This window comes from Pelobates fuscus, chromosome 9 (assembly GCF_036172605.1).
Source record: "Pelobates fuscus isolate aPelFus1 chromosome 9, aPelFus1.pri, whole genome shotgun sequence".
NCBI lineage: Eukaryota > Metazoa > Chordata > Amphibia > Anura > Pelobatidae > Pelobates > Pelobates fuscus.
Window position 1 is genome coordinate 150,563,831 of NC_086325.1, and position 13,934 is coordinate 150,577,764.

The window sequence follows — 13,934 nt, forward strand, 5'->3', positions numbered from 1 at the left end:
GTGTCAGGTGCTGGCTTACCTTTTAGGTGTTAAGTTCAAAAACGTTTTAATCTCAAAGTCTCCTCTCCAGCGCGTTTCCCTCTGCCACCTCCAAAATCGTCAAAAAGACAGTCACTAGCTCCCCATTCACAAAATGGCTTTAAAAAAATATGCATGTTTCGCCAGCAGTTTTTTTTTATGAATGGGGTGCTATTGAGATTTTCAGAAAGCAGATGTTGGTGGAGAGGGGAGGGGGGGAGGGTGGAGTGGGGGGGAGCAAAGTGAAATGGTGCTGGAGAGGAGACTTTAAGATGACACCATTCAGTGCCAGGCACCTAACAGCACCATAACAACTTAATTTGGATGAAGTTGTTATGGTGCCCAGAGTGTTCTTTTACTAATACTGATTTACACTCTTGTTTGCTCCCAGAACATACTAGCTCTCTTTTTACTGAGAAAGACACAGACTATTATATAAAGGTAGCCACAAGAAGACATTTAATGTTTTATGCTCAGTTTTATTATAATAATAACAATTCATGTGAATATTAAAACAATCTCAATTTTTGGCAGTATAAACTCAAACACAACCCCCCCCCCCCCCCCCTGCCCCCTCAAAAATGCCCTTTAGTGAAAAGCACCACTCCCCATAGTTATTGAAGAATACTGTGTGAGGCACTGGTGCAGAGTAGACCACTATCAGTGGATGTGCAATCAACATGGCAATGGAATGTCAGAACAGCCAAACATGGTAAAGATACTTTTGGGCATTTGCCCACAACGACTATTAATGCACAATCACTGGCTTGTCTTGACCAGACATTCAAGACTTAAGTTAGTCTTTCACTTGTTCAGTTTTGCTTGTCTCCTTGCTTTGTTCTATCTCTATCCGTGTATGAAATTTGTAAACAATCCCATGTGTGGTTTAGGCCGATGTAACATAAATAGTGATGTCAGCTTGTCTCTGTCTTTTATGTCCAGAGGTGAGGCCAAAGACACAAATCTCTAGGATGTAGAGCAGTGTTCCAGTTTCTCCTGGCTCCCCGGCGCCCGTTTGATAAGACTACCTCCTTTGAGCAGAGTGTTCATCTCATTTTGCCGTTGCTCTTGATCTCCATAGGAGCTATCCCGACTACGACCTCTTCGAGAACAAGCCTTTCCAATTAGAAATATTACTTCGGCCACGTTCAGAATGATACATACCCCGGAGGCAGCAAGCATGAAGACCGTAAAGATGGTTTTCTCTGTGGGGCGAGACACGAAACAGTCCACAGTGTTGGGGCATGGATAGGCATCGCACTTAACAAGACGTATCATGTTATAACCAGGGTAGATGAGGTAGAATATATACATAAAGACTGCCTCAAATATGATCCTGAAGATCACACTTAATGTGTATGTCCACCACAGAGTACCAGAGATTCTGATCTTGTGTTTCTTCACCTCCGCCAATTCGCTAGGGTCTCCATGTCCGGTCAAGCGTAGCAGCCTCTTCTCCTGGTGTTGCTGGTGTGCCACATGCATGGCTACCAAGAGGGCAGGCGTGGCCACAATAATGAGTTGAAGAGCCCACAAGCGGATATGTGAGATGGGGAAAAAGTGGTCATAGCACACACTGTTACAACCTGGCTGTTGTGTGTTGCAAGTAAACGCAGACTTCTCATCCCCCCAAACACTTTCTGCTGCCACCACAAGGACCATGATACGGAAGATGAACACCACAGACAGCCATATCCGTCCGATGCCCGTGGAGTGACGATTCACTCCACTTAGGATCGCGTAGAAGCCTGCCCAATTCATTGCCTCAGGTCTGGGGAGAAAAAGAAATTGGTGTAAAATAAATAGTACATATAACAGTGTTTTTGGAGAGGGCACTATCGGAAAGGACACTATTTTTGTCTATCTACATATAATCACAATGACACAATTCCCCTTCCACTTAGTTTATATGTATTATCAGGAAGTACTTAAAGGACATGAAATAAAGTTAGAAAAGGAGAAAGAACTATCCAAATGTCCCCGGCCTCTTTCCTCTGAGCCTCACCCTTTCTCTCTCCCGCCGCCTTTCCCTCACTTTTTCTTTTGAAGTTATTTCTCTCAAGAATTCTGCATTGATTTTCCTTTAGAATGCAACGTCATTGTCTCACTCTCAAAACCGAGTCATTTTCTTAATACTGAATAACACTCTTGCAAACACACAGTCGTCATCATGCTGATAACATATAGAAAATCATTGATTCATCTCAACAAAACATACAAATGCTTCCTTCACGTATAATGCCATGCCACCCTTTATACCCCTATGCTGTACGGAATATTCCCAACTGTCACATTCCAACATAATCCAAGCTTGGTATGTACGTGTATCATTTAAAAGTGCTTTAAAAAAAATAAAACAATTTATAATCTGTGTGGGTGCACTCGATAAGAACGTACGAAATAAAAGTAGAAGCAAAAAAATGCAAACTCTCAAAAACAAGGAAAAACCACTGTAAAGATTAAAGTAGCAAAAGTGGCTAAAATTATACGTTATGTACGAAAGCATGCATGCTACCTCCTTATGCAGATTTTTTTAAGGGGATCCCTACCTAGTTCCTCTGTTCTGATTAAATGTAAAAAAGAGGGTCCGTCACCCCATCACCCACTGCCTTGCTGCGTGCGGCTGATTGGCTGAGACACATGCTGATGCTAACAGACTGATCAGCTGTTAGGCGGTGAAACGCGCAGTCAGCATATTATGAAATGTATCTGCAAAGATTCTTATCTTTTTTAATTGTGCTTTGTCAGAATGGTCTAGTAAAGAAGCACAATTTATAATCACATATTAACTGCTGTGGCTGGAATATAGATACAATGTAATTGTAATACATCTACACTGGTTACTAGTTTATTAAGCACTGATCAGAACTCCTTTATGTTGTTATGGTGTGACTTTGTGGATGTGATAAAAAAAAATCAGGGTGCAAGAGATTACTGAGAACAGACAACAACTCAAGTAGCCTGCCCTTCGATGGGTCCCCGCTCAGATCTCAAGCTGGTTTTAGCTCATCTTGTGCCATTACAAAGAGAACATAGGTAATTTGCATATCAGAATGATCCCACCCAAAATGATGGTCCAGATCCGAAATACAGGCAAGCTCTCTCTGCACGAGAGATACAGCAACCTCAGAGAGTTGTTTTCGGACTTGTCAGTTAGGTATAGCCGATACCCATCTAGGTACCTTGAGCAAGGGGTCCACCTTTGGATTATCCTTTAACTTGGGGAGAGCAATAAAACAGGGTGCTTTAAAGGGTAATCGAAACGAGGACCCCTTGCTCACAGTGTCTAGATGGGTATCGGCTATTCCTAACTGACAAGGCCAAAAACAACTCTCTGAGGTTGCTGTATCTCTCGTGCAGAGAGAGCTTGCCTGTATTTCGGATCTGGACCATCATTTTGGGTGGGATCATTCTGATATGCAAATTACCTAGGTTCTCTTTGTAATGGCACAGGATGAGCTAAAACCAGCTTGAGATCTGAGCGGGGACCCACCGAAGGGCAGGCTACTTGATCTGTTGTCTGTTCTCAGTAATCTCTTGCACCCTGATTTTTTTTTTTATCACATCCACGAAGTCACACCATAACAACATAAAGGAGCACTGATCAGTGCTGAATAAACTAGTAACCAGTGTAGATGTATTACAATTAAATTGTATCTATATACCTTACTGACAAAGCCTAAAATAGTCGAAACAATCATCTGGGGTTGCTGTATCTCTCATGCATTTCAGATATTGACCACCCTTTTTGGTGGGATCAGTCTGATATGCAAATGTTCTAGGTTCTCTTTGTAATGGCACAAGAGGAACATTGATTCAATGCTTTCCTGTATGGAAGCTTTGATGAGCGTAGGGTGCTCTTTTCATAGAGGAGCATTGATGTGCATGCACATCAATGCTCCTCTATGAAAAGAATTGGATTTGACCACCACAATGGAGGCCATGCCTCATCCATGACGTTGCAGAAGGTGGAGAGGTAAGCTGCGCCGGGGGAGCCTTGGCACTGGAAAAAGCTGATTGGGAGGGTCACCCCTATATAACTAGAGACAGGGACTAACACTTAAGTGTTCTTTTGAAAAGAAAAAACAGCAAAAAATTGAAAAAAAGAAAAACATTGTCAGTGAGGGATGAGGATCAACAACATGAGGATGGACAGGGAGGGCTAATGGTATGAAGAAGGACAGGAATGGGGAGAGGGTAACATTGGGGTAAGGTGAGGGAGATGAAGATATGGGATGAGGAGGGGGAAAGAGGGGTAAGGAGAAATAATAACATTCATATGGGGGTAATAATTAAGTAGCCCCTACATACGCGCTGTCTGGAGCGGAGTGTAAGGAATGAAGATGTAGGACATGTACAATTAAAGCAAGATGCTGGGGAGAGGTCAAAGTTGGGGCTTCAGGAGAGTCTTCAATATGTGCTTTGGACTCAAGCCCCAGTTATTTTGGGAACTTAGAGGTGGCTCTCATTGGCAAAATATAGACCAAATCTACAGGCTCTGAGAAATCACAGCTTTCAACAAAGCCTAAGAAAACACTTGTTTTGGTTGCAGTAACCCATGGCTAAACAAATAGTTAAAATAAATTATGCCAATACCTCTATTTCAGCACTGAGACCAAGTTATCCCCCCCAGCCCGATCCTTCTCTGCTAACGACACTCTTCCTTGCTAAAAGGGAAGGAATGTATGCGGAGGATGGGCCGAGATGAGGACATAGTGGGAAAGGAGTGCGCTGTTCCGTCATTGGACTTGTGTCGCCAACACGCTGTGTCTCGCTGATGTCAGACGTCCAACATGCATAGAATTGATATTGGCAGGCCTGGAACTCTTGTTCCGAGCTGACTAATGATGCCTCAATGACACTGGTGGAGTCAGCAGAGGGGTTAAACTCTGTATGTGCAGTCTTTCATAGTGAAAAGCTGCATATACGGACTCCAGGCACCATAACCACTTCAAATCACTGAAGTGGTCATAGTGCTTGGCGTTACACTGTAAACAACTTATTACAGTCCGCCTCAGTTTCAGAGTGCTGAAATTATATTGCTATAAAGTCCCTACAAGAGATCTCTTGACATCAACCTTGCTTAGCACAGTGCTGATTAAAATAACGCAAGCAGCTGTCTGGCTGTGCTGATGATGTCATTGATGACAGTCCGGAATAGAACCAATCACAGTGACTTTGACATTCTACATACTTTGAAGATTAACAATGCCGGGAGTGTATGAATGAGTGTGTAAAATTGTCTATTTTAATAAGCAGAACCATTGTACCTTATAATCACAGCGCAATGCCGTAACCTTCGTCACTGGCGATAAAAGCTCTTCTATCAAAATAATTACGTAAACTACTATTTATGACCACTTATTCTCAGGAAGTAATAAAATGAAAATAATAATACCATAATATCCATATTATAATCATATTCTAGAGCATAATACCTGCTAACTGTCCTGGATCGCCATACAGAGTCTTTTATTTTTTTCGCTATAGTGTAATCTACAGATTTTTAATTATACGACAGCGCTAGCAATTATACGACAACGCTAGTATACGACAAAACCATAACAATCAGAGGTTTTAGACAGTGTTCTGCCAGCCATCCTAGTTCTGTGCACATAGTACTTATTTATCATGTGATAAGAGACTATATAGTAATTTAATATAATTAATCTGTTCTACAAGCTCCTCGCTTCAAAGATCGAAGAAAACATAATGATACACTGTGACTAACTATTATATTTTATATTGAATATAATGCAATACCGTCAGGGATGTATTTACCACAAGGCAAACAAGGCATTTGCCTAAGGCGGCACTTTCAGGGGGCGCCAAAAAACGCCACCCCAAGCTCCCAGACACATGCCTTTTTTGCCTCATGTTCAGGGGCTGTCCACCTTACTATGAGCGAGTGAGAGAGTATGTGAGTTTAGCTGTCAGTGTGTGTATGTGAGTGAGTGAAAGTGTGTCTTTCAGTGAGAATGGGTGTGCCTGTGAGTGTGTGTCAGTGTGTGCATGTCATTTTATGTGTATCTGAGAGTAGCAGCACAAATCCAAAATACACCACTGAATACCGTGTTTGTACAGATTTGTACAGAGCTTCCTGCAGTATTTGAACTGTATGTACACAATGATAGCACTTCTCATGTACTGTTCCACAGCACGATGAAGCGATGCCACTAGAACTAATATTTTCATAAAATTTCATTTTTTTTTATCAATTGTGAATTGTCAGAATTAAAAAATAATTTCGAAATCCTTACAATTCACACTTAAGTGAATACCTTCTGACGTGTTAATTTATCAAATTCACTAAACTGTGCAGTGTGTTATATCCTATATTACAAATGTTTGGGACTGAAGACAAAACCACTTGCCTTTTGATCCACGGACTGGTTATCCACTAAAATGAGAATTCAAATTAATGTCCAAAACATTTTTCATTCATATTTGAATTTTTTGAATATTTGAATTTCACTTTTAATTCTATCTTAGTAAATAATCTTGCACGTGTTCGATCACTTACACACACCAAACGTCGAATAATAGTATATCAGTAAGTGACATATTTGGGCTAGCTGATTGTGGATAAAATCTCTGATACAGCGATAATCCCAGCTTGTTTTTTGGTCACTTTGGTTTTATTAGCCTGAACTTTTGGATTATAAATTTACTGTTTAGTGAATAGACCCCTAGGCCACATTACATTTACAGCTCAGAAAAGGCGCGCACAGAAACTGGCATTTAATGTCATACTCTAACACACCCAAATTCCATGAACACACCACTGGCGTACACAGCACGGCTTCCTCCCTAATAATCGATACAAGACGTTGGATAGTTCTATGTAGAAGGTATAAAGTTGGATCTGAGCATAGCTCACAGGTTTACAATATATAATCTCTGCACAAACTCAGCGGCCCAGATCCAATAGCAAATACCCAAACCCAGCTCCCATGCTTTACATATTGAATATACAGATATTTAAATGTTCACCCCATTAATCTAAAACTGAAGCTTCTATGCCTTGCACTCATCATGTAATGCAGAATATGTAGTCTGTATGTAATGTGTGTTCTACAGTGCAAACAGTCCTTCACTCCTATATATATATAATATGCAGCCTCCACAGCTCTTCACTCCATATCTAACACACAGCCTCCACTAACCTTCACCCCATATGTAACATACAGATGTAACATACAGCCTCCACTAACCTTCACTCCATATCTAACACACAGCCTCCACTTACCTTCACCCCATATCTAACATACAGCCTCCACTAACCTTCACCCCATATCTAACACACAGCCTCCACTAACCTTCACCCCATATCTAACACACAGCCCCCACTAACCTTCACCCCATATCTAACATACAGCCTCCACTAACCTTCACCCCATATCTAACACACAGCCTCCACTAACCTTCACCCCATATCTAACATACAGCCTCCACTAACCTTCACCCCCATATCTAACATACAGCCTCCACTAACCTTCACCCCATATCTAACACACAGCCTCCACTAACCTTCACCCCATATCTAACACACAGCCTCCACTAACCTTCACTCCCATATCTAACACACAGCCTCCACTAACCTTCACCCCGATATGTAACACACAGCCTCCACTAACCTTCACCCCGATATGTAACACACAGCCTCCACTAACCTTCACCCCATATCTAACACACAGCCTCCACTAACCTTCACCGCATATCTAACACACAGCCTCCACTAACCTTCACTCCCATATCTAACACACAGCCTCCACTAACCTTCACCCCGATATGTAACACACAGCCTCCACTAACCTTCACCCCGATATGTAACACACAGCCTCCACTAACCTTCACCCCATATCTAACACACAGCCTCCACTAACCTTCACCCCGATATGTTACACACAGCCTCCACTAACCTTCACCCCATATCTAACATACAGCCTCCACTAACCTTCACCCCATATCTAACACGCAGCCTCCACTAACCTTCACCCCGATATGTAACACACAGCCTCCACTAACCTTTACCCCATATCTAACACACAGCCTCCACTTACCTTCACTCTGATATCTAACACACAGCCTCCACTAACCTTCATCCCATATCTAACACACTGCCTACACTAACCTTCACCCCCATATCTAACATACAGCCTCCACTAACCTTCACCCCATATCTAACACACAGCCTTCACTAACCTTCACCCAATATCTAACACACAGCCTCCACTAACCTTCACCCCCATATCTAACATACAGCCTCCACTAACCTTCACCCCATATCTAACACACAGCCTTCACTAACCTTCACCCAATATCTAACACACAGCCTCCACTAACCTTCACCCCCATATCTAACATACAGCCTCCACTAACCTTCACCCCATATCTAACACACAGCCTTCACTAACCTTCACCCAATATCTAACACACAGCCTCCACTAACCTTCACCCCCATATCTAACATACAGCCTCCACTAACCTTCACCCAATATCTAACACACAGCCTCCACTAACCTTCACCCCATATCTAACACACAGCCTCCACTAACCTTCACCCCGATATCTAACACACAGCCTCCACTTACCTTCACTCCGATATCTAACACAGCCTCCACTGCCCTCCACTCCAGACACCTATTACACAGCCTCCACTGTTCTTGACATCCCTTACCGTCCGAACCTCAAGAGACATGCTTTACTACTGAGTGACCAACCTGTCCCATAATGAACATCTATCTCTGCAACCCCTCCCCTTGTCTTTCAGTGACCAAGGAATGAAGAAACACAAGTTTTTTGCTATTAATTCTGGGTAAATGTCACTGGTAAATGCAAAAAATGAGAAAGTGGGTAGACCTGATATAAAGGCACTGACAGTATACTAAAGTGAAAATTCAAAGTGAAGTTAAAATGTAAGGCCAGTGTAGCCAAACCCAAGGTAAAGCTGATTTAGAGAATGCATCCAGTTCAACTATGTTTGCCTAAAATATGAAATTCACTTTGAATTCTCACTTTAGTGAATAAGGCAGATTATCTCCACCGTTACTCCTAATAATCTTACAGTATAATTTACAATATTCCATTCTATACCAATTACGTATCAGTGCTGCTTGCCAGTAAATGTTGTCTATTGATTCATTTTGTAGTAATGTTCTGTTCGATATAAAATTAATTATATCAAGATTTTTTTTTCTTTTGAAATATTTATCTTTTAAAATATTGCAACCGAGGAATTAACAATAAACTAAAAATCATAAGAATCACAGTAAAAAATGGGGGGGAGAGAGTGATTATATGACGCGTTATTTTAAGGTGGCAAGCGACCTACTAAATTTATGAAAAGACTCTCCAGTGATAATATCCGTTATTTAAAGGGACTCGTTTCATCCCCTACGCCACTCCACCAGTGATTTCATTCAGACAGCCAATAGGGGCTTCGCATAAAAAAATAATAATTGATGTACAGCGTCAGCATGCGAGGTATACAGATAGTGGATGACGATAAAGAAGAATTGGATTGGCAGATTATAGCGACTGACAAGCCTGTATTTTATTTCTGCAATGCTTTTCTATGAGAAGTCTTTGATTGGACAAATGTAATCGGTCTCGATGTACTCCATGTAACATCTCGCTACATAACAACATATACTCCATATATTCTCTCCCTATATAACCCCTCATGTAATCCTGACCCCATCTATTACCAGGATTAGGCAACTCTTAGCACTCCAGATGTTGTGGACTTCATCTCCCATAATGCTCTTACAGCCAAAATGCTGGCAAAGCATTATGGGAGATGTAGTCCACAACATCAGGAGTTCCAAAGGTTGCCTACCCCTGTAACTTACTCCATAAAATCTACCCCCGTAACTCAATTACTCCATAATATCTACCCCATAACTCAATCTATTGCTCCATAATATCTACCCCCATAACTCTATTACTCCATAATATCTACCCCCATAACTCTATTACTCCATAATATCTACCCCCATAACTCTATTACTCCATAATATCTACCCCATAACTCAATCTATTGCTCCATAATATCTACCCCATAACTCAATCTATTGCTCCATAGAATCTACCCTATAACTCAATCTATTACTCCATAATATCTACCCCCATAACTCAATCTATTACTCCATAATATCTACCCCCATAACTCAATCTATGGCTCCATAATATCTACCCCATAACTCAATCTATTGCTCCATAATATCTACCCCATAACTCAATCTATTGCTCCATAATATCTACCCCATAACTCAATCTATTCTCCATAATATCTACCCCATAACTCTATTACACCATAATATCTAGCCGCATAACTCAATCTATTCTCCATAATAACTACGCCACAACTCAATCTATTCTCCATAATATCTAGCCCCATAACTCAATCTATTACTCCATAATATCTACCCCCATAACTCAATCTATTACTCCATAATATCTACCCCATAACTCAATTACTACATAATATCTACCCCCATAACTCAATCTATTCTCCATAATATCTACCCCCATAACTCTATTACACCATAATATCTACCCTCTTAACTCAATCTATTGCTCCATAATATCTACCCCATAACTCAATCTATTCTCCATAATATCTACCCCCATAACTCTATTACACCATAATATCTACCCTCTTAACTCAATCTATTGCTCCATAATATCTACCCCATAACTCAATTTATTCTCCATAATATCTACCCCCATAACTCTATTACTCCATAATATCTACCCCCATAACTCAATCTATTCTCCATAATATCTACCCCATAACTCAATCTATTACTCCATAATATCTACCCCATAACTCAATCTATGACTCCATAATATCTACCCCCATAACTCAATTACTCCATAATATCTACCCCCATAACTCAATTTATTCTCCATAATATCTACCCCCATAACTCTATTACTCCATAATATCTACCCCCATAACTCAATCTATTCTCCATAATATCTACCCCCATAACTCAATCTATTCTCCATAATATCTACCCCATAACTCTATTAATCCATAATATCTACCCCCACAACTCAATTACTCCATAATATCTACCCCCACAACTCAATTACTCCATAATATCTACCCCCATAACTCAATCTATTACTCCATAATATCTACCCCCATAACTCAATCTATTACTCCATATAGCTGGCTTCCATATCACCATATAATATGCTGGATATACCATTCCCATAGCTTCATGTATTACTACATAATCTCAAAAATATTTCATCCCCCGATATCTAAGTCATAATATGTTTCACCATCCCCTTCATCGCCAATGCAAATATATAAGCATCACACACTATTAGAAAGCTATAACACCTTCTGTTGAGCCTCGTGTCCTACCCATATAGTCCTCCAATTGTTTCATTATTACCTTCTTTTCGTCTCTTCGATTCTTGGTTCTTCGGTGTTTCCCAGTGTCACTGTGCCCTCTATATAGCAGTCGCTGCCTTGTCCTGTCCTTGTATTAGTCCTCTCTTCCTATATCATTTCTTAATTCTACATTCCCTTTCTAACAGTCTAACTTTTTGATAATGATCCACCCCTCACCTTCACACACCAGCACACATAATAGCTGTCCTTTCACTCTGACAGACACACTGTGGTCATTTATAAAGGGCTCCCTCCATACAGGAATATACAGCCCATTAGCCAGCTATCTCATTACAAGCTGGTACTATTAAACCCTCCATTCACACAATATACAACTCAATACCTAACTGTCTAATCAGGCAACCTTCAGCTCCTTAGCTAACTGTCTAATCAGGCAATCCACAGCTCCTTAGCTAACTGTCTAATCAGGCAATCTACAGCTCCTTAGCTAACTGTCTAATCAGGCAATCTACAGCTCCTTAGCTAACTGTCTAATCAGGCAATCTACAGCTCCTTAGCTAACTGTCTAATCAGGCAATCTACAGCTCCTTAGCTAACTGTCTAATCAGGCAATCTACAGCTCCTTAGCTAACTGTCTAATCAGGCAATCTACAGCTCCTTAGCTAACTGTCTAATCAGGCAATCTACAGCTCCTTAGCTAACTGTCTAATCACACAATCTGAAGACCTCTAGCTAAATCTTGTAAATTAATTTAAAGACCCATAGCCAAGTCTCTAATCATACAGATCACATTTCGTTACCAGTGTATCTTGTGTCCTAATCTGTGTCTTTACTAATCTCTATGTACCTGACTCTCTCATCAGAGAATCTGTATCCCCTTATTTAAAAGCTCTCTCATCAAGCATCAATCCTAGCACTGTAGTCCTCTCCTCACACAATCTGAACCTGCTCGCATAGCTGTCTTCATAGAACTGTTTACCTGATTCGCTTGTTAAAAAATATCTGTTTCTTCACAAAACTGAGTGTCTGCCTGCACACACAACGTTTAATTCCCCATTTAAGTGTCGATCATAACACACTCTTACAACTTCCACTCTTGGTACAGTCTACACCTCTCTACCTGGCTCTCTAATTACTCAAACTGACGCTGTCTACTTAGCGCTCTAATTACTCAATATGCAGGGCTCTACCTAAATATTCATCAAACTCATAAAATGAACCTAACGTTCTAATTAATCAATCTGCAGCCGTCTAATTCACTCCGCAGCTCTTTTTTTAATCTGCAGCTGTCTGTCTAACTCTCTAATTATAAAGTCTATAGCTCACTATCTAGCTCTCTATTTATTTAACCCGCAGCTCTACCTGGCCCTCTAATAGCAGTCTGTTGTCCTCGCTCTCTCTGTCAGTATATTTATCTGAATTTCTCCCTCGGTGACACTGCTAGTTTTCGTCTCCCCCTGTCACATTTCCTCTGCCTTTTTCTTTTTTGTAACACTCTCTCATTCTTCCTGCCACACTCTCTTTCTCTGCTCTGACAGCAGACAATGCCTCCTTTCTCGCTTTCGGTAACATGTTACCATTCACACTGCTCAGACTTCCGCCCACCGGACAGTCACAATGCTCCATTTTCCCTGACGGGACAGAGGAATCATAAAGTAATTAGCACAATTCTCCCCCCCCCCCCCCCATACACCCTCATTGGGTCAGCCTTTCTTGGCTTTCACTGACTCGTGATGGCCATTGTGTCAAAGCCCCCCTTAATACATATTCCCCATATGACCGTCGTTCGTCCCACTTGATCTGCTGGGTTGACGTTGACTTGACTCTATTCCCACCCGGCGGATGTTAGATGCAGACGTTGACCATGTCATATAAATTGCAAAATAATTCCAGTATTACTGGACGAAATTATTCCCAAATTTCGTCCAACCAGCCCACCGCAATCTAAAAAAAAAAAAGGATCATATCTTACCTGAATTCTAGAGTACAGGTAGTCTCAGACAGGCACCAATAGTGCTTGGCACCAAGCGGTCACAGTCAAATGGGCAGTACTTTGGTACTGATCTCACGAGCTGCCTCTTGTTATTCTGACCCTGCATTTCTTTCTGGGACCTTTATACCTCTGGCTGTTAATTAAACCGCTTTTAGTTGAGATAACACAGTGTCCCCCCATGTGTACACAACTTTATGGGCGTGACTTACGTGTGTCACTTATCTCGAAAAGCATGAGACATAGAAAAGAACAAACTGTGTCCACAACTTCCCCCACTCACAGACCAGCATGTGTTATATGATTTGACTTATATTGGAGCTTGCTACCATGGACTTTGTTTAATGCTGGGGGGAGAGGCAAAAGTATACTTTCTTAATTTGGAACAAATATTTCTGGTACTCCCTTTGGAACTTGTTATAAGCCTTACCCTAAAATACCATCACCACAGGAAAGTTCACAATAAATAAAATGCTTCTAAATTAAGACATACACAATACATACATATCTAGAAATTTTTGAGCAAATACATTTTAAAGAAACCGGTTGTAA

The 13,934-nt window shown here is 41.0% G+C and overlaps 1 protein-coding gene across 3 annotated transcripts; it reads right to left on the reverse strand.

The window, feature by feature from the left end:
• Positions 1–476: 476 nt before the first annotated feature.
• GJB1 (gap junction protein beta 1) lies at positions 477–13,504 on the reverse strand. Of its 3 annotated transcripts, none has more exons than XM_063431515.1 (2): positions 13,365–13,504; positions 477–1,789 (listed from the first exon to the last, which is right to left on the reverse strand). In XM_063431515.1, the coding sequence occupies exon 2, from the start codon at positions 1,777–1,779 to the stop codon at positions 985–987; it is 795 nt and encodes a 264-aa protein (XP_063287585.1). In that variant the 5' UTR covers positions 1,780–1,789; positions 13,365–13,504; the 3' UTR covers positions 477–984. The 3 variants fall into 3 exon arrangements, with proteins under 3 accessions (XP_063287585.1, XP_063287587.1, XP_063287586.1); XM_063431517.1 differs by lacking the exon at positions 13,365–13,504 and adding an exon at positions 11,433–11,804; XM_063431516.1 differs by lacking the exon at positions 13,365–13,504 and adding an exon at positions 8,613–8,761.
• Between the last annotated feature and the right edge of the window lie 430 nt (positions 13,505–13,934).